Source organism: Oncorhynchus keta, chromosome 18, assembly GCF_023373465.1.
Source record: "Oncorhynchus keta strain PuntledgeMale-10-30-2019 chromosome 18, Oket_V2, whole genome shotgun sequence".
NCBI classification, from domain to species: domain Eukaryota; kingdom Metazoa; phylum Chordata; class Actinopteri; order Salmoniformes; family Salmonidae; genus Oncorhynchus; species Oncorhynchus keta.
The window spans coordinates 29749702-29769629 of NC_068438.1; the positions used below are offsets into that span (position 1 = coordinate 29749702).

The 19928-nt window shown below is 42.7% G+C and overlaps 1 protein-coding gene across 1 annotated transcript; it reads left to right on the forward strand.

Annotated features, from left to right (window-relative positions):
- The first annotated feature begins 2250 nt into the window (after window positions 1–2250).
- On the forward strand, window positions 2251–12607 carry LOC118397543 (WSC domain-containing protein 1-like). Its single transcript, XM_035792425.2, has 10 exons — window positions 2251–2622; window positions 5687–5932; window positions 6040–6500; window positions 6718–6832; window positions 9915–10099; window positions 10328–10449; window positions 10614–10788; window positions 11015–11179; window positions 11382–11582; window positions 11779–12607. Exons 3-10 carry the CDS (start codon window positions 6071–6073, stop codon window positions 12129–12131), a joined length of 1746 nt encoding a protein of 581 aa, XP_035648318.2. The 5' UTR covers window positions 2251–2622; window positions 5687–5932; window positions 6040–6070; the 3' UTR covers window positions 12132–12607.
- The last annotated feature ends 7321 nt before the right edge of the window (window positions 12608–19928 follow it).

The following is a 19928-nucleotide window of genomic DNA, read 5'->3' on the forward strand; positions in this document are numbered from 1 at the left end:
TAATATGCATTGCTTCATTCAGTTTAGCCCCTGGGGATAAGCTGATTTGTATGTCCGGACCAGATGACAAACACATTATCTTGGACATTACTGCACGGCAAACTGATGAATATATCTGTCACTGGCAGGCAGTCCGTGTACAGACTAGAGTCAGATACATTGTACTCTATTTGCTTATAGACGGTAATATAAAGCCAAGGAACGCTTGCTATAAGCCTTTGTGTCTTATATCCGTGTTATATATGCAGCCTGCATGCATGGATGGTAACCTGTAGTGTATAGAAGGTGTTAATCCAGACCCAGGGTGAGGTATAGTCGACTTTACAGAGGCCTCCTAACATTAATCCTCTTTATCCCCTGGGCCCAGTTTTTCTAAATGTATCTATCTGAATTTCACCCATCGGAAAGGATTGAATGCATAGAAATAGAATGAATAGAACAGATGAATCATTGGATTGAATGGGGACTCCCATTCTATTTGTTCTATTTCTATGCTTTTAATCCTATTCGATAGGCGAAATCCAGTTAGATAACTTTAGAAAAACTGGGAACAGATCTCTGCCTCTTGATTTAATTAGAACCCTTAGAGTTCTGGAGAGTTCATTCCAGCCTGGGGTACATCAGGAGCTATGCTAATTCTCTGTCCCTGCGACAGTTATAGGGTTTTCTCATCTGCATCAAGGGCAAAGCAGAGGCATCCATTAACATCTGATATTAATTAGGTTTTATATGACTGCATACCTCTGTCAAGGCTGTGGTCGGTGCCAGGCACCGTCAGCTGTAATTACAGTACTTGTAGTTTGCAGGGTGTTGTGCACATTGACACAAGGCACTCTGGGTAATAAATGAGCTTTTTTGTCGATATGAGCAGAATGACTGTACAGTGTGAAATGGAAGTGTAAATACGAGACCTTCTCCAAAGGCTCAAGATAGCATGAAGGTCATACAGCATGAAGCTCATATACCCATGGGAGAGGTGTGTGGGAGTTTGCACTGCAGTGACGATCTGTGACGGGTGAGATGTTTTACACTAATACTTCACCTGCTGTTCTATACAGAGACCCTTTCCGTGTGTCTGTTTCTAATTAGGAAAAGTAATCAGTGTGTTCATTACGACCCAACCACACAGGGATGAACTAGTTCCATCTAGCAGGGGAGACAGGGAGCAATGGCCAGAGCTGCAGTGTGAGGCTCTATCTGATCAGTACTATAACTATCCATTTCTAATTGCGCTAAGACCTGTTCCTTCTCCAGCCACTATATTCTCCATCAACAGTAAAACCAAGCCTATTGATTAGCACCAAGCCCACTGTAGAATTCAGTTAAACAATCATCTGGTGTGTGTGTGTGTGTGTGTGTGTGTGTGTGTGTGTGTGTGTGTGTGTGTGTGTGTGTGTGTGTGTGTGTGTGTGTGTGTGTGTGTGTGTGTGTGTGTGTGTGTGTGTGTGTGTGTGTGTGTGTGTGTGTGTGTGTGTGTGTGTGTGTGTGTAAACAAGGTAAACAAGCGACGCCAGCAGAAAGACTTCCCTCTCCTATGTCCTAACCATTCTCATTAACAGGTCAGTCAGGCCGTGTTTACACAGGCAGCCCAATTCTGATATGTTTCCCACTAATTGGTTTTTTGACCAATCACATCTAATCTTTCCACATCAGATCTTTTTCAGAGCTGATCTGATTGGCCAATAGACCAATTAGTGAGAAAATATCAGAATTGGCCTGAACCTAGCCTAATAGACTAGCACTACAAACTGACAATGTAGCATCCACAGCTGCACCCCTTCCACTCCGTTTGTAATTTCAGGGTAGCGCTGATCTCTTTGATCCATCGATGTCATAACACCGATGCAGCTGTTGGAGTCTCATATTTCAAATGCAAGCCACACATATTCCCTTGCCATAGGAAACTTCCAATCTACAGCAAAAAAAGACCAGAAGCCAATCTCTATTTTCACCGATATTTCACAGACATTAATAATAGGTGTCTGTAAAACCAGGGGCACCTATCTAGAATCACAGTATTTAAACAAATTAAGGACAATGTTCCATGATGGAGCCTAATTGATATCACAATGAATGTGATGACAGAAAGTAAATATACTTATTTTTTTATATTTTATATGATTCTTACAAATAATGTAAATATTATCGAATGTAATAGAATGAAGGATTACGCTGTATTAGGCAGACAATGTGGAAAACGTGCACAGTGCACATCGAACCCCCAGTGAGCTGTGAGGAGTATCCTTGAAGAGCATGCGCGCTGTATCCCTGTCTCTGTCCGGTTAAACAGTTGGGTCTGTGCGCGAATAGAGACAAACGTGATGCTGCTCTGCTGTGTGTGTGACCGAGGCAACATATCGGGATTCATGTTTTTATAATGACTTCGCGTTAGAAGGCATTACATGTGAAAATAAAAAGAATGAGATGAGGCCGACGAAGAGACATAAACATCGCCACATACAATGATGAGCGCCAGTTCGACTCAGAAACACTGAAGGACTGAACACTCGGATGCCATTTATGAAGGATGTGCAGAATTTGTTTAACATGTAGCTTTTGTTAATGATTCGTTTTTCGTTCGTTTGTTTTAGCCTAGCCTACTATCGAGATACTGGCGTTATGGTAAGACCTACAGTATGTTTGTCATTGTGGAGCTGTATTGATTTAGGAATGATTATATGTTGATGTTTTAACGTGTTAATAAGTCATTTGTGCATGGTCTAACCCGTGAACTTTTTAGACTACTGAACGGCAATTGAAAACATGGCCCCAAATGTGACTTTGGTGATTTAAAAGGGTTGTTGTAGGTTATTGTAAATTGATGTGATGTATAAATAATGCATCGAGGCCATGCGAAGATCTACATGATGCAAACAAGTGGAATTATTGATAGTAGATTGTTTTTGATCAGTTGAAATTTAACCTATGATTTTTTGGCAAATCTTTCCTCATATAAAGGGTCCCACTTTTTCCCAACTTATAATGGCATTTAGAAAGGGCTCTACCGCAGAGTCTCAATTCAAAACCAATTTAAATATGATACAACATCGAAGTGTGAGTCCTTATTGGTGCTAGGTTAATGCCCAAGACACATCAGATCATTACATAGCCCTCAGTGGAGAATGTCTCCCTCTGTTTTCTTTCCACAAACACCAAGAGAAAGACCCCCCCCTCTCTCTTGTACGCACACACACACACACCACCCCTCTCCATCCAATCTAGTATTGAATGGGGTATTCAGTGGGCTGTTTGTGTGAGCTGATTTGTGTTCCAGGGTGGATCACAAGCTACAGCCTCCTGGGCATTTGAGTTCAGCAGCTGGGGCCATTGTAGGAAAAGGGGAATGGTGGAAGGTTGCAAGGGAGAATGGTTGGAGACTAGTTGTCAGGGTTGGGAAAATGGAGGTGGAAATCAATGTGTCAGAGGATCAGGTATTATGCCAGCATGCCACCAGTCACATGTGGAGTAGACAGAAGACAAACATGTCCTCCTCAAAGCCATAACTGGCTATATAAAGGATGAAGGAAAAAATAACAACTTTGTGCTATTTTGGATCATAGATTTACAAAAATATTAATCTTCAATACAAATTCAATAGAAGACCCAGTAGGGGATTCATACCATTTCCAACATCAGCTATAGACAGATGAAGCAAAATATTACAACAGAACATTCTGTAACTGCAGTTAAAGCTTTCTGCTAAACACACTTGCAGGTATAACCATGTGTTCTTCAATAAATACACTACAAGTATCGTTGCAGCAGAGCTTGGTGCAGATACTCATTCTTTACACATGGATCCATTTTATTTCAGTAGTCAATAAAAAAGTGTTCAGGATGTGGCATTTGCAATCATTTTTGCAGCCATTTATTGAGTGTTTTTTAGTGACTGTGGCTTGTTTATGGCTTGGTCCATCAATCTGCAAATGGAAATGAAAAACAAAGTGTATATAACCCAAGATGTTCCATTTACTAACAAAATATTAATGCAGCACTACATATATATCCCTTTCTGGCTGGCTCTTAAAGGATTGGTAAGTGCCGGCCCTGGACCACTCTCAGGAGTGGCTGAGTGTATTCCACACAGGTCACGAATGCAGAGGCTGTCCTTGGTTTAGCATAGTCTCGGCTCATACCCTAAAATCTGGGTCAGAATTTACAGAAATATATACATACAAATAACTTATTCTCTTGGACTGATGCTTCTGTCTTATAAAAACAAATACATTTATGTAAATTTGGTCACAAAAATAAAATAATTTGCAGAAATGCCACAGTAAGGTTTATTTATTGGAAAAAAACAAAATTCAAACTGGCAAAATGTACAAGATTGTCTAAGATGTGAAAGTAGGCTAAAACATATGAAAGGGCGCTTACTCTAGAGCTCGACTATGTTTATGATAATCACCTCGTCTGTACTGCACCTGAAGACAGTCCGTAGGTTCCAGGAAGTATGGAGCAACATGAAAAGAAAAACAAAGAAGAGCAACTAAAGAAGTGCCTCAGTGCTTGCCTGGGGCAAGGCAGTTCCTCTGAGGCGAGGCAGTTCCTCTGAGGCAAAACAAATAAAAATGTGTAAGAGGGAGCTCTGTCTGGCATATCAGGATATGAATTTGGATGAAAATTCGAGAGATTTGTCTGACCCTGCAAGAGATTTATCTTGTCCTGAAACTTATTAAGAGATTTGGCTGGTTTTTGGAAGGATAAATGTATCTGTCTGTAAAGGCTCTCTTAGTCACGACAGTGCTTTATTGCCAGCCTTCCTATACTTCTTGAATCTGGTTTTAAAGTTTATTCTCCTTTTCAAAGTAGCCTATTTTGCATGTGATTAATGCCTTAAATTGTAAAGTCCTGGTTAAAATGTGCTTTGTTTGAGAAATAATCTACATTCATTAGTGAAAGGTTTAGCTTTAAACTGCAGGGTTCCTATGTTTTATTAATTTTCAAGAAAGAAGATGCAACCCACAACTCAGTGGAAAACTGGCATTACCTCTATAATGAAACACAAGGTTTAAAAGTATTGTATGGCCCAGTTGAGATTGACGATTGCAATCTGGTTCCTTCAAATACAAGTATGTTATTGCTGAAAGGGAGGGGGTTGAAAAGCTGACTGAGCTAAATGTGTTGACCTCACACTGTTGGTTCATGTCAGAAAGTAATGGATTAGATGATGACACAGAGAATCTCACATTGTGGGGGAAATAAGTCATTCTTGTAAAAAAAAACGTAATGTCATCACTGGCTAACGCTACTAAAACTATTATTTTTGTGAAGGAAAACTTGCATCTGCTAGTTACTCTATAAACTCATGGAAAGAATGTTTCTCTAAGCTTATTTCCATTCCACCCTGGTCTCCCTTGGTGCTGGCGAGAAAGAAAGCCACCACATGTCAAGCCTTTGTTTAGGACTGGGCCGTATTCCAAAGCTGAGTCTGAGATGAAGGTGAGAGGTTACGCGGACAAGAGAAGGATCTAGTTTTGAGACCATTCAGGCAATTGGTTTTGTGTCATGCATGTCAACTACGTATTGTAAACAAGTAGACATGGAACTTATAGTTTGCCAACTTGTAGAGGAGGAATTGGTGACTTACTTAGGCTCACCTCCTCTCCTTTATAATAGAGATATATACAACCATAACCACTCTGCCTCAGTAACACAATATTTCTCCTGTGTCTCCTATCTGTAGTTTCATCTTTGAGGATAAGAAGAGAAAGCTGAACCTTGACCTCATTCAGACTGCCTTCCATTGGCTCTGGAGAAGGTGGGCTGAATCATCCTGATTCAAGAGGCTGTGTCTTCGCATTACAGTCAAGATACGTACAGCAACAAGCTATGGAGCGGAACCTCTTGCTTGAGTGGATCATGGTCGAGGTACATCTAAGGACATTTAACGACTAGGCTCCACCAACTCCTGATTCCTATTCCTCTCGTGGTGAGAAGTATTGTAGTCTACAATAATCGTATTGCTGAGATGACTAGACAAGAGAGTATGTTACTGAGATAGAATGCTTTACACCAGAGCTCTGTATATGTTTGAAGCCAGCGGCAGGCTGAGATAAAGAGGGGATCGATGGCCAAGCCCCTCTACAGACTGCAGCATTTCCTCCGGAGGACCCAGCTGTTCCTGCTCTTCCTGGGTGTGGCCTACATCATGGCAGGGAGCGTCCTGCTGCTCCAACGGGCCAACCTGGTGGTGACCCAGCGAGGGGCCACCAGCCCTCCACTGTCCTCCCTGCCCTCCTTACCCTCACCACCCTGGGCCCTGGGGATGCCACCCGTGAGGCTAGGAGGCTACAGGGACAGGAGCTCACAGATCATGTCCAGGGGACAGGGGTACCAGCCTGGGAGCCCGTTGGACAACAGGACTGGAACACGCTGGCTCATGTCGAGGAATCTGGAGATCCGACACCTGCGGCGGCGCTGGTTCCACAGCCTGATGACGGAGAAGGATATGTCACAGGTGGAGAGGAGCACCCCCAGGAGGAATGTGCCTCAAAAAGGTACCTACCTATCCCAGAAATTAGGAAAATTATTCTCTGCCATTGAGAATGGAGATTCTGAAGGGCTATTGTATTCTATAAATTAGCTGTCTCAAGTTTTGGAGACACTACCTGAAAAAGTGGTTGACAAAATGAAGTAACACAATGACAAATTACTTAACCTGTAACTAATGATTTGCTATTTTATGTATGTGTGTTTGTTTGCTCTCATGGCAAGGTTCTTACATGGGCTGCTTCCTGGACAATTCCAAGGAGCGGGCTTTGAGAGGATCTGTATCCACTGATTTCCGCAAAATGACCAGCACCATGTGCCAGGATACCTGCTCAGCGAGGTAATTGTCTCTCCATCCTGCCTCAACACACTATTATCAGATCTTTCATAACACAGGAAGTATTTCACATCTCAGGAGCATATCATCAACATTATTGTAACGCTTGTCGTCTGGGGAAGGAGAGGAGGACCAAGGTGCAGCGTGGTAAGTGTTCATATTATTTAATGAAATATGCAACACTAGACAAAACGACAAAAACAACAAACAACCAGTCCTGAAAGGTGAAACAAAAACACTAAACAGGAAACAACCACCCACAAAACACAATGGAAAACAGGCTCCCTAAATATGGTTCTCAATCAGGGACAATGATTGACAGCTGCCTCTGATTAAGAACCATACCAGGCCAAACACAGAAATAGAAAATCATAGACAAACTAACATAGACAACCCACCCAACTGACGCCCTGACCATACTAAAACAAAATACAAAACAAAGGAACTAAGGTCAGAAGGTGACAAGTATATAACCCCCATTCCCCTCCTATAATCCCTGCAGATTAAACTGCACAGAATCGGTGTATCTGGAATGCACCCACAGGTAGGCAGACCATACAATTAGCATAGCATAGGCATCAGTGGCGTGCCGTGGGCCTGGGGGCTGGGCCTTCAGTGAGGTCATACACAGTCCCACCCGAATTAATCCACCTCTTATTACCATCATTATGATGCCATGGCTCTAGACACTATACATTTAGACAGAAACGCAGTATAAAACCAGGCGTTGCGTCACCTTGAAATTGACATTTTTATTCATAGAATTGCAGGGGAAGAGTACAATACCTTTTCATTGTGCAGCTCCCGTTGCCCTGCGCGCTTGTTCGTTGAGCTGTAGATCCACTCGGGTGTCCCCAAAAGTTTTTAAAAGCACCATTGCTTGTAAGTGCCCAGCCGTGTCTCATTGCTGCCTTGGTTAGACAACTCAAACTTGCAAAGCCAGTGTGGCTCCAAACACCAAATCTATCACTTGCAAATAATAGGCATTCCCAGCAGTACAGTTTGCAGTGCTTCTTGGAGCCTGTGAGCCATTGTACAGTCTATCTGTAGTTTTAGTTCCACCAATAAGTAATTTTCTATCGACATGGAGGCTAATGCTGAAAGCCGAGTCTGTCCAGTAGCATTTCTGGAATAGGTTTCGATTCGCTTTAAGGCCGAGAATGACCGCTCGACTGAAGCCGTGGACACTGGGATAGTCACTGTCAAACATGCCAATGTGTAAAGTTGCCCCTTGTCCTCATTCAATTTTTCTGCTTAAGGAAATCAAGGAGATCAGATGGACTTTTCCCTTAAAAATCAGTCATAGCATACATTACAGTCAGTTCTGTTTTGTTTTTAGCTTGGATAGGTCGAACAGTGTTCCGTGTCTCTCTGTTAAACTGGAGAAGGCTGTTTGCAGGATTTTTTTCCGGTAGGTCTGAAAGTGCTGGGGGTCCAGGAGGGAGAGAAACATACATTTTTCGTGGTCTTGAAACTTGTGTCGTATCTGGCAAATAATGTTGTCCAGAATATTGCTGTGGAGTTGTTGGTAGTATGTGTGAGGGTCTCCTTGTGCTGGGCCTCTGCATGCGCTGGGTGAATTTGAGATGCGCGCTGTGTCATCGTAGATTTGACTGAACCTGCGCCTCTCTCGCTCAATTGTAATAATAGGCATTCCCAGCATTACAGTTTGCAGTGCTTCTCGGAGCCTGTGAGCCATTGATAGCGCTCGTAGTTGGAACTTTGGAAGTGGCGAACGAACCCCTTTCCCGCCTGTGACAGGCTTTGTAGCGTCGGCGTCTGGCGACCTCTCCTGACAATGTCTAACTTTTCTTGAAAAGTTTGTCTTGAGAATGGCGTTATAATTATATCCTCGACCAAATCGATATCTTCTCCTCCTTCCGCCATTGTGGGTTAAAAAAAACAGCTTAGTAGTACGCAAATTAATTAGTTTATCAAATTCAGTTTTGTAGTTCTGAGGTTTGCATAGACCTGCCCATATAGGACCTGCCTCTCGATATTGGTAATCCAATCAAAAGACGTGCACGCACTTACGCCTGCTAGCTGGCTTCTGTGTAACACTGGAACCAGCCAGCAGGCGGACAATAGCCATCTCTAAAGCTGATTGGTTGACACTAAATTTTAATCTCCATTCACTTTAAACTACAAGCGCCGGCACTGTTGATTCTGAAGGCCTGAGGGCAGATTTTAGAACCCTGGCAAAACATGATGGCTGAATATGATTGGATAAAAGATCTAACATAAAGACCAGCCCTCCAAATCTCAACCTGGGGCTGGAAGCAGTGCAACCAAGAGGAAAGCTATGAAATGAAGAGTATAACTCTTACTCTGGGGAATAATTTAACACGTATTTGTGGGAAAATTTATTTTACATTTTTTTATATTCTGATGATGTTTAGGCCAGCAGAGAAGGCCTTGCTGGCCCTGACGTCCCACCACTGATAGGCATAGACTCACCCGAGGAGTTCCACAATACTTTACTTGTATTAACTAGTAATGGAAGAGAGTTTGGGGGGAAGAGAGTAAGCACAGACCTACAGTTGCAGGAGCAGAGCACTAGCTGGTTTGTCCCAGGCTGAGAAATTGAAGCCTCCGAATTAAGGATGTGTGAGCAGAGGAGCAGTGAGGAGTGTTGTAGTCTCTGGTCTCCCAGGGAAGATGTTGAAGGAGTTGAGGAGGGGGGGTTGGAGAGATGGAGAGATCTACTGTGAGGGACTAGGGAGCGACAGGCAGGCAGGCTGCTTCAGTCTCTGTCAGTATTAATTGTGTAGCAGAGCAAAGGGAGCGAGACATTCAGTGCTCCCCTAATTAACCCCTAGGGTTGAGGAGTGTGCTGCATTTGCATTGCTGTTGAATTCATTATTAACATACTGTATGTTCTCGTGATACACGTATGGTTCAGCATAGTTATAGACAAAGATTACTCTTGAAAAATAAGACTTTTTAGGAAGTCAATATATGAAATACGTTTATTTTTTACAAAGAACCAGATTGTTTAGTGATTACAGATGTGTTGTGAATACTTTGTGAGTTGATGCAAACTTTTACCAGAGTTTTATATCTATCTGAATGTCATTTATTACAGTGGCTACCAGTTTGCTGGTCTGGAGTATGGGTCGGAGTGTTACTGTGGCAACCACATCACCAGCCTGCGTGTGAGAGACGAGGAGTGTAGCTTGGACTGTAAAGGGGAGAAAGGCTCCCCCTGTGGAGGTGTTGGGCGCCTGTCAGTGTTCACGGTGGAGGATGTGCTTCCAGGCCAGAGGAGATGTGAGTATCAGGGACCTGGTCCAATCTGAGAGCTGGGGAACAGCAGGAGATTGAGTCAAGCTGATAAAGCATCGCATTCATTGTCAGGAGAACACACATCTGTTACACACCTACACAGACACGTCTAGGGCTCTGCTTACAGGGAATGTTCAGGTATGTTATAGGTCTGTATTGAAGCCATATGGTTAAGACTTGCAGCTGTGCAAACTACCTCTTCTGTGTTTGCAGACAGGAACGTGCGCTACCGCGGCTGCTTCAGGGAGCCTGAGAACAGCTCCTCTACATCTCTGGTCCATGTGCTCCAGCCCAACCTCACCTCCCAGTCCTGCATAGAGGCCTGCATGAACAAGGTTGGACCCCTAGGGTGCCGTTGTCAGGATGTTACAGTATAACAATACTTATAAATAAATTGTTTCAGCATTTATGACGTGCTTATGAAGACTTTTTGAATGTCTTATAAACCCATTATACGTTTTAGTTTGTTTGAAGTGTGACCACATTTGCCTGGCCTTAGGAGTTTCCTCTGGCTATGCTGAGGAGTTCGGACTGTTTCTGTGGTTACGCTACTCCTGACTTCACTCTCCATGAGCCGACTGAGGAGGAGCACTGTTCACAGAGCAACACCACTGAGGCCTCCTTACCATCAACCCTCCAGCGCTTCTACCAGGTCTACCAGACACCTGTCCAAGGTAACACGGTCAAACAACCAAAAAAGCATTCTTCCTTCAAATCCAATACAGCCAACCTTGTGAAATAATTTTAAGCACCAATCCGGCATGACACCAAACTCCACTTTGCACCACGCAATTCCACTCAAGATGTTAAAATTGTGTTTCTGCAATTCAGTACGTTTCTGAGCAGACTATGTACAATTCCCATCCTGATTTAAAATGTTAAATTCCTTCTTTCTCCCAGACTCCAGATGCACAGAGAGGAAGTTCCTACCGGAGAAGTCCAGTTCATTGGTAGCGCTCTCCAGCTTCCCAGGAGCAGGCAACACCTGGGTCAGACACCTCATAGAGTTGGCCACAGGATACTACACAGGCAGCTACTACTTTGATGGAACCCTTTACAACAGAGGTCAGCTCCTATACTGTACAGCCACTTCTGTCCTTGGCCTGTTGTGCAGATCCAGCTATTTGCCTCAGTCCATAATAAATTCAAGATTTAAAAAAATGAAGTAATCATCCATACCCCTCTGTCTGGCTTGACCTATACGGCCAATGACGAAAACAAAATATTTCCCATATGGTTTGTGCATCTGTGTCTTGGTGTTGTGTAGGCTTCAAAGGCGAGAAGGATTACTGGAAGAGTGGTCGGACCATCTGTGTGAAAACACATGAGAGTGGGAAGAGAGAGATAGAGATGTACGACTCTGTCATCCTGCTGATCAGGAGCCCGTACCGTTCCCTCATGGCTGAGTTCAACAGGAAGTGTGCAGGACATCTGGGATACGCCTCTGATCATCACTGGAAGACCAAAGGTACAGAGCCAGCCTGGAATCTGGGTTTGATTGTGGCATGTATTAGTCATGTACAGTATAGTACACCAGCCAAAGTAGGAGATCTCCTGGGACCGTTTTTTTTTATTGCAGGAGGGAGGGTCTGTGTGTCTGTCTGCATTGTGTGAGTTGACATTGTTCTTTCTGAAAAGTACTATAATATGCTCCCCCCTTGTAGAGTGGCCTGAGTTTGTAGGCAGCTACGCCTCCTGGTGGGCGTCGCACGTACTGGACTGGCTGCGGTTCGGCCGGCGAGTCCTAGTGGTCCACTTTGAGGAACTCCAGACAGCGTTGGTGCCCCAGCTACGATCCATCACCTCCTTCCTCAACACCACAGTGACAGAGGACAAACTGCTGTGTGCCGAGAGCAACCAGGATGGACACTTCAAACGTTCCGGGGTCCGGCAGCCCACCTTCGACCCCTTCACACCCGACATGAGAGGACTGATAGATAGACTGATCCATGCGGTGGACCAGGCTCTCCGGGACAGCAACCACACAGGCCTTCCACTGGAATACCTGCCCAGATGATGGACAGCTAAACTCTGATAACCCTGATCTCCACCTCGTCCACTACCCTGTCCCTCCTCGGTTTACACTGCCTTTTAGCTGTGGTGGCACGGATGGATGGGTACCCCCTATCCAACCCAAGAGAAAGTGTTTCATATCAGGAGCGTGCAATGCAAAGGAAACATACTCATATACACAGAGGCTATTCTCACAGAACACTTTCTATGTTTTAGAAGCACTGCTTTATCAAAGAACTGTCTTTCTGTTTTAGAATTGTTAGGCTTTTTGGGACATTGCCTCATTGGAGGTGAACTTATAAGTGTAGCAAACAATGGAAACGGTTTCCTCTGTTTTAAATCAACTCTAAATAAATGGTACATCCTATAAGAACTATAGGCTACATCCTGTGGTTCAACCCACTTTTGAATTTTATTATTGTGATTAAAATATACAAACTATATATTGGATTACAACATAATAAAGTGACATTTAAATGATTTAATGCAAGCAACGTCTTCAGAAAGGGATACTGTTGTAATATGAGTTAACATTGGAGTGTTTATAAGGTGGTGTTGATACATAAGCATAATTAGACCATCAAGTAACCAAATTAGACAAAATATACCACTATTTTCTAGTTGATCTTGAGGGATCAACTACACTACAGCCAAGGGAAGTGGGAAAATGATGTCAGGTTGTATTTTGAGGGCTACATCCCCAGAGAGAAGAAGAGGGAGAGGGAGAGTGAGCAGGCCCATGACAGAATGATCTGTCCCAGCTCAAGAGAGCAGCCCTGGACAAGACCAGACATACAGTCCCAGCCTGCAGGTTTAGCTCAGAGAAGAGGGGCAAGTCTCTAGTCCTCTATACTAATCTGTACTGAGCTGATAAGCGCAGCAGCACTGGTTGTGTGGGCGATGCACTATGTACCAGAGTGTCTGGATTTACAATTGTGTAATATGGTACTCTCTCTCTCTGTATCTTTTTCTCTCTCTCTCTCTCTCTCTCTCTCTCTCTCTCTCTCTCTCTCTCTCTCTCTCTCTCTCTCTCTCTCTCTCTTTTTTTTCTCTCTCTCTTTATCTCTCTCTCTTTCTCTCTCTCTCTCTTTATCTCTGTCTTGGTCTCTCTCTCTCTGTCTCTCCCTGTCTACAGCATTCGGTACACTGATGGGAAATATTTGCTAAATGTTTTTTGGAAAACATCAAATCAAATTTTATTTGTCACATATACATGGTTAGCAGATGTTAATGCGAGTGTAGCAAAATGCTTGTGCTTCTAGTTCCGACAATGCAGTAATAACCAACAAGTAATCTAGCTAACAATTCCAAAACTACTACCTTATAGACACAAGTGTAAGGGGATAAAGAATATGTACATAAAGATATATGAATGAGTGATGGTACAAAGCGGCATAGGCAAGATACAGTAGATGGTATTGAGTACAGTATATACATATGAGATGAGTATGTAAAGAAAGTGGCATAGTTAAAGTGGCTAGTGATACATGTATTACATAAAGATGCAGTAGATGATATAGAGTACAGTATATACGTATACATATGAGATGAATAATGTAGGGTATGTAAACATTATATTAGGTAGCATTGTTTAAAGTGGCTAGTGATATATTTGACATCATTTCCCATCAATTCCCATTGTTAAAGTGGCTGGAGTTGAGTCAGTGTGTTGGCAGCAGCCACTCAATGTTAGTGGTGGCTGTTTAACAGTCTGATGGCCTTGAGATAGAAGCTGTTTTTCAGTCTCTCGGTCCCAGCTTTGATGCACCTGTACTGACCTCGCCTTCTGGATGATAGCGGGGTGAACAGGCAGTGGCTCGGGTGGTTGTTGTCCTTGATGATCTTTATGGCCTTTCTGTGACATCGGGTGGTGTAGGTGTCCTGGAGGGCAGGTAGTTTGTGATGCGTTGTGCAGGCCTCACTACCCTCTGGAGAACCTTACGGTTGTGGGCGGAGCAGTTGCCGTACCTGGCGGTGATACAGCCCGACAGGATGCTCTCGATTGTGCATCTGTAGAAGTTTGTGAGTGTTTTTGGTGACAAGCCGGATTTCTTCAGCCTCCTGAGGTTGAAGAGGCGCTGCTGCGCCTTCTTCACGATACTGTCTGTGTGGGTGGACCAATTCAGTTTGTCTGTGATGTGTATGCCAAGGAACTTAAAACTTACTACCCTCTCCACTACTGTTCCATCGATGTGGATAGGGGGGTGTTCCCTCTGCTGTTTCCTGAAGTCCACAATCAAGAGTGGGAGATTAAAGTGATAGTTCAAAATACAGAACTACATGTTGTATTCCTTTTAGGCCTTATTACACAAATACACATTATAAAGTTTGTATATCCTGAAAATAAAAAGGTATATTTAAGCAGAAACCTTGGGTATAAAATATTAACGTGGGATTCTGGGACATGGGGAATACATGCTGAGCGCATTTTTCTATTGGGGGCCGAAGTAAGGTTGTTATTATCAGTGGTGTGTATTCATGGATGCCAAGGAAAGCCAGGCTTCCCAAACAAAGTACAAAAAAAATGATACAATCTTTCTATCTTTCATAATTTTCCTTCAATTCGCAAGAGGCTGAATGTATCTCACAGGAGAAAGCATCATAGTGAGTGAACAGCGCCCCTCTGTCTCTCTACGTGTAGGCCATCTATCTGATGCTGTCTGGTCCAAACGAGTATGACATTGTTGCCACACGTAGAATTGAATGCAAGGGAAGCCAATAAGAATTTGGCCTCCCTTGACGAAAAAGAAAAAATGTCCAATCAGTGTTGATCTGTGCGAGCTCAACTGTGAATGGTCGTGGCAGTGAAAAGGAATTGTGAGAGCATACGTCATTAATGGAAACAACTTGAATTGTTGCATCTAGTTGTGTTGTTGTCCTCCTGTGGCTATTCCTAAATTAGCCATGGATGGAGATGGGGTTTGGACTTGTAGTTTTTCTTCATTCTCTGTACTGGCCAATGATTTTAACAGCAATTCTGATCCACCATTTATTCATACATTGTTGTGCCCCTGGCCTGAGAGGATGGAAATACAATATGCAGCTAGATGTAGAAGGCTAATGTTAACTAGCTAATGTTGCCCATGAATGGAAGTTAGGCTACCAGTAGTGAGCAAGCATTTTAGCCAGGTAGCCTAGGACAACATAAAATAAAAGGGTTTACTGTATGACAGAGTGAAAGACCGTTTCATCAGCATGAACGAGAGGATGGCATTGGTGTTTCTCTACAAGTAGGGTGAGTCAACATGTTTTTGTATTTGCACGAACGCCCGCCCACGCACACAAATAGAAACAGAACCATAGACAGCCGCATTGAATTTAGCTTATGTTGATTGGACTAAATTGTTTTTGGTTTCTTTCAGTTGCCACTGTATTAGACTAAGCATAGGTGATTTGATGATGTTTAAATGTTGAAGTTGAAATGGTGCTGGAATAGTGGAGGCATCTCCTGATTTATTTGTGACTTGCGGTAACTCTGTGGTTCTAAATCAATAGTTGTTTAGTGGTCTGAAAATGTCTGAAACATTAACTTGCTTAACCATGCTGTACCACCAATGCCATTCAAGGCCACAGTGTCTCCCAACCTCTCCTGTCTCAGCCTCCAGTATTTATGCTGCAATAGTTTATGTGTCGGGGAGCTAGGGTCAGTCTGTTATATCTGGAGTATTTCTGCTGTCTATCCGGTGTCCTGTGTGAATTTAAGTATGCTCCTGCTAATTCTCTCTCTCTCTCTCTTTATCTTTTTCTCTTTCTTTTTTCTTTCTTTCTTTCTTTCTTTCTTTCTTTCTTTCTTTCTTTCTTTCTTTCTTTCTTTTTCTCTCACTCTCGGAGGACCCAAGCCCAAGGTCCATGCCTCAGAACTACCTGGCCTGCTGACTCCTTGTTGTCCCCAGTCCACCTGGTCGTGCTGCTGCTCCAGTTTCAACTGTTCTGCCTGCAGCTATGGAAACCTGGCCTGTTCACCGGACATGCTACCTGTCCCAGACCTGCTGTTTTCAACTCTCTAAAAACAGCAGGAGCAGTAGAGATACTCTGAATGATCGGCTATGAAAAGCCAACTGACATTTACTCCTGATGTGCTGACCTGTTGCACCCTCTACAACCACTGTGATTATTATTATTATTTGACCCTGCTGGTCATCTATGAACGTTTGAACATCTTGGTCATGTTCTGTTATAATCTCCACCCGGCATAGCCAGAAGAGGACTGGCCACCCCTCATAGCCTGGTTCCTCTCTAGGTTTCTTCCTAGTTTCTGGCCTTTCTAGGGAGTTTTTCCTTGCCACCGTGCTTCTACACCTCCATTGCCTGCTGTTTGGGGTTTTAGGCTGGGTTTCTGTACAGCATTTTGTGACATCAGCTGATGTAAGAAGGGCTTTATAAATACATTTGATTGAATGATTGACTGTCATGTAACTAACTGTCTGTTACATGCAATATGTGTCGTGGACTTCACTGGACAGAAGTTGCTATCCGGTTTCATCATAAAACAAAGGTGTGGTTGAATTTATTCTGCCACTGTCTTCTTATTGTCTCGGCCTATAGGCTTATATATCACGGCTGTAAGGCATATGATTTGACAGCAAACAACACAATTACCACAACACATACAGTGTAGGTTGTAACATGGCTTGGCTTCCCCAGTGATTTTACTCACTCACCGCTACAGGTTAATATTATCTAGTGCCACTTGGTGAAAGTGAATGCTAAATACAGATTGGAGATGGTATTGGTATGTGCAAGTCTATTGTTTTTCCAGTCTAATGTACACTTGGCGCCATCGTGTGGACATTAAATAATATTTTAGGATTATGGGATAGTTCTATCAAAATAGACTTTTTTCCGCTTATCTTGTCTGTGGTCGATTCACCATCGTCATACCACTACTGTGACTATGGAAGAATAAGCAAACGTTTAATCAAGAGGTTACTAAGACGTGTTATGTCTGAACCTGCAATTTACCTCAACATTAATAAATATATATACCTAAATACTGTCCCAGGGACATCAGACCTAACTCACCAGTTCACATTCTCCTGTCTTTATCAGTGATTATATATCAAATCCACCAGATTGGGTCAGGGTAAGACCTATAGAGCATTCGAACAGGACAAGTAATGCACACTATAGCCATTCCATAGGCATATATTGTCCAGGTATGACAATAATACATATTAGTTGTATCCATGGACTAGTTTTTGACAGAACTGCACGATAGAAAAGCATGTGTACACATTAATTTCATGAGTATGATTTGTGTGTGGTGATTTTGTATGTTTAGTGGCATGGTGTATTCTGCTGAGCGTCATTTTTCTCCCCTATTTCTGGCAGCAGGAGAGAGGTGTCAAGGTGTTGCATTTAAGAGGCTCATCAGCTTACTCGGGATATGGGTCAGCAAAGGTGGAGTTGCTTTTCGACCCACCTCCCAGCACTTTCTCTCTCTGTCTAGCTGTCTCTCTCTCTCTTTTTTTCCACTCGCTTTCTCTCTCTCGCTCTCAGTCTATCTCTCTGTGTGTCTCTCTCTCAAACATAAACACACGCACACACAGCCATAGCCTTCCACCCAGGATTCAAATGAAATAATAAAGGCTTATCTAGTCATAGGAGATAATCCATTATATTTATCTGGGTTCAAATATAGTAGGCCTGTCCATATTCAAAAATATGTTGTCATGTCAAAAGAGATTCCCTAAAAACATGATTCAACTTTTTCGTAGCAGGTTAGGAAAATTATGTTAAGGTTAGGAAAAGGGTTAGGGTTAGCAAAAATGCTCTCCTGACCTGCCTACGAAAAGTCACTCGAAGTGCAGTGTTTTTAGCGAGTCCCGATGCCAAAAGCCAGATGTTTGTATCTAGGCTCGGGCCAATCCTCAAAAAGGGCTTTAGTTTTTGAAATACTCCTACCAAAGGTAGGAAGGATAAAACACAACTGTATTTTTTTTACATCTCTAATGTCTCCCATTTAGGAAACGGATGGTTGTGTAAAAAAGTGCAGAACACGGCCCAAGAGGAGATGGGCCACATAAACTCATGTAACCCAATATTGCAAGCGCTGATATTGCTAAACATGTGATCTCATTCATACATGCATAATCTATGAGCAGAATTACTGTTTTACCTCAATTAGCCACAAAATCCCTAGTTTGAAAGTGATTGTTTACTGGAAGCTGTGTGGCGCCATTTTCCCTACATTTTCCCCCACGCGGTCCAGCCCACTAGCAATTCGAGTTCCAACCAATGAGCTTTAGCCCCTCGCTATTTGAGTGAGAGCTGGCAATGCATGGTGTAGTATGCAATTTTCAGGGACCACTTTTGGCTTTTGGGCAGTAGTTTCAGAACTACTGGCTAAAAAGTTTACAAAAGTACTAGAGAAAATCTTTGATAGAGACCTTGCCAAGTCAGATTTGCTCTAATTCAGTGCTGTATGATCCTGCCTGACAAAAATACATACAGTTACAGGTTTTCTGTTATTGTGACTATTGTTATCTTATCGGATTTAAGTTAAACATGTGGGCTGAGATGGTGAAAACAGTCATTTCTTTTCAGTCTAATATTCCTCTTTGGATTTCATATGTTTAGCCTCTTGCAATTATGTTAGGGGGCCCCCCTAGAGTTGTCTCCAAATCCATAATGGAGTCCAAAATGCAATATGGCTGCCGCAATACCATTGACCCCTCTATGGAAAGATGAGATTCTCACGAACTTGATGGTTTTCTTCAATTTGCTCTACGACCCCCACAAGTGTCTTGGGACTCGTCTGAAGTCTGTACAGACGATCTGGCCACTTTTGTCTGTAGTGTCCAGTTTGGGCTACACACTAAAACGAAAAGGTGAGCCTCTCATGAACACATACATGTCGCCCACAGGCCTGACAAGACCAGTCTGAAGGTCCCCGGTACCAGTTGAAAACATTAATGAAAGTATATATGGAGACTGTTTAGTGTAAAAAATAAGGGGTTAAATACGTCTTATAAAAAACAATAAATGTTTCCTGATCTTTCAGATACAAGGACAGACACTTCAGAACAAGCTTCCTTTTGGGATGGACTATCTGTTGTTCCATGTAGTGAATCTCTTATTCAATGGGTTTGTATGGGCTAAAAGGACAAAAACACATTTTCATCAAATAATGTTTTTATATTTTATATTTTATATCAATTAAAATTCTAAATCAAATAGCAAAATGATCCTTGGCATGACCTTCTTAAAATAATTCCAAGTCACAAGTCTTTTTGAGACTCGGAGGCTCCCACAAATGGAAAGAGAACTCTGAACACCCTCTGCCTAGATCTACAACTTGCAGTATACCAACTGTGTTATAACCTGTGCCTCCATTATTGGGCTCTTAAGTCTCCTCATTATTTAGAAGTAAGCTTTGATTTGTTGCGAAGCTTTGATTTATTGCTATTCCAATAAGGCTGCCTGAATCCAACATGACCTCCCTCTGGCTCACTGCATTTGTGATGCACATTGAGATGTGCTGGAACCTTGGACCCCAAAACATTTAATTTCGATGTCTGAGCCCACTTGTTTTCCTTTGAGCCAGTTAGAATAGCCACAACATCAAAAGACGTGCAACTGTATGTATGTCTTGTCAGGCAGGACCATACAGTGCTGAATGAGAGCCAATTTGACTTCTTGAGTTGTCTATTAATCAGCTACCAAACATTTTAGTTTACATTCATCATAAATATTTATAGTTGATATTTCCGTCTATTGTATCTCTCCAGCCAGGCATTATTCTGCATTATTTTGTTTAGTTTTGGAGTAAAATATTTTTACACAACCATCCATTTCATAA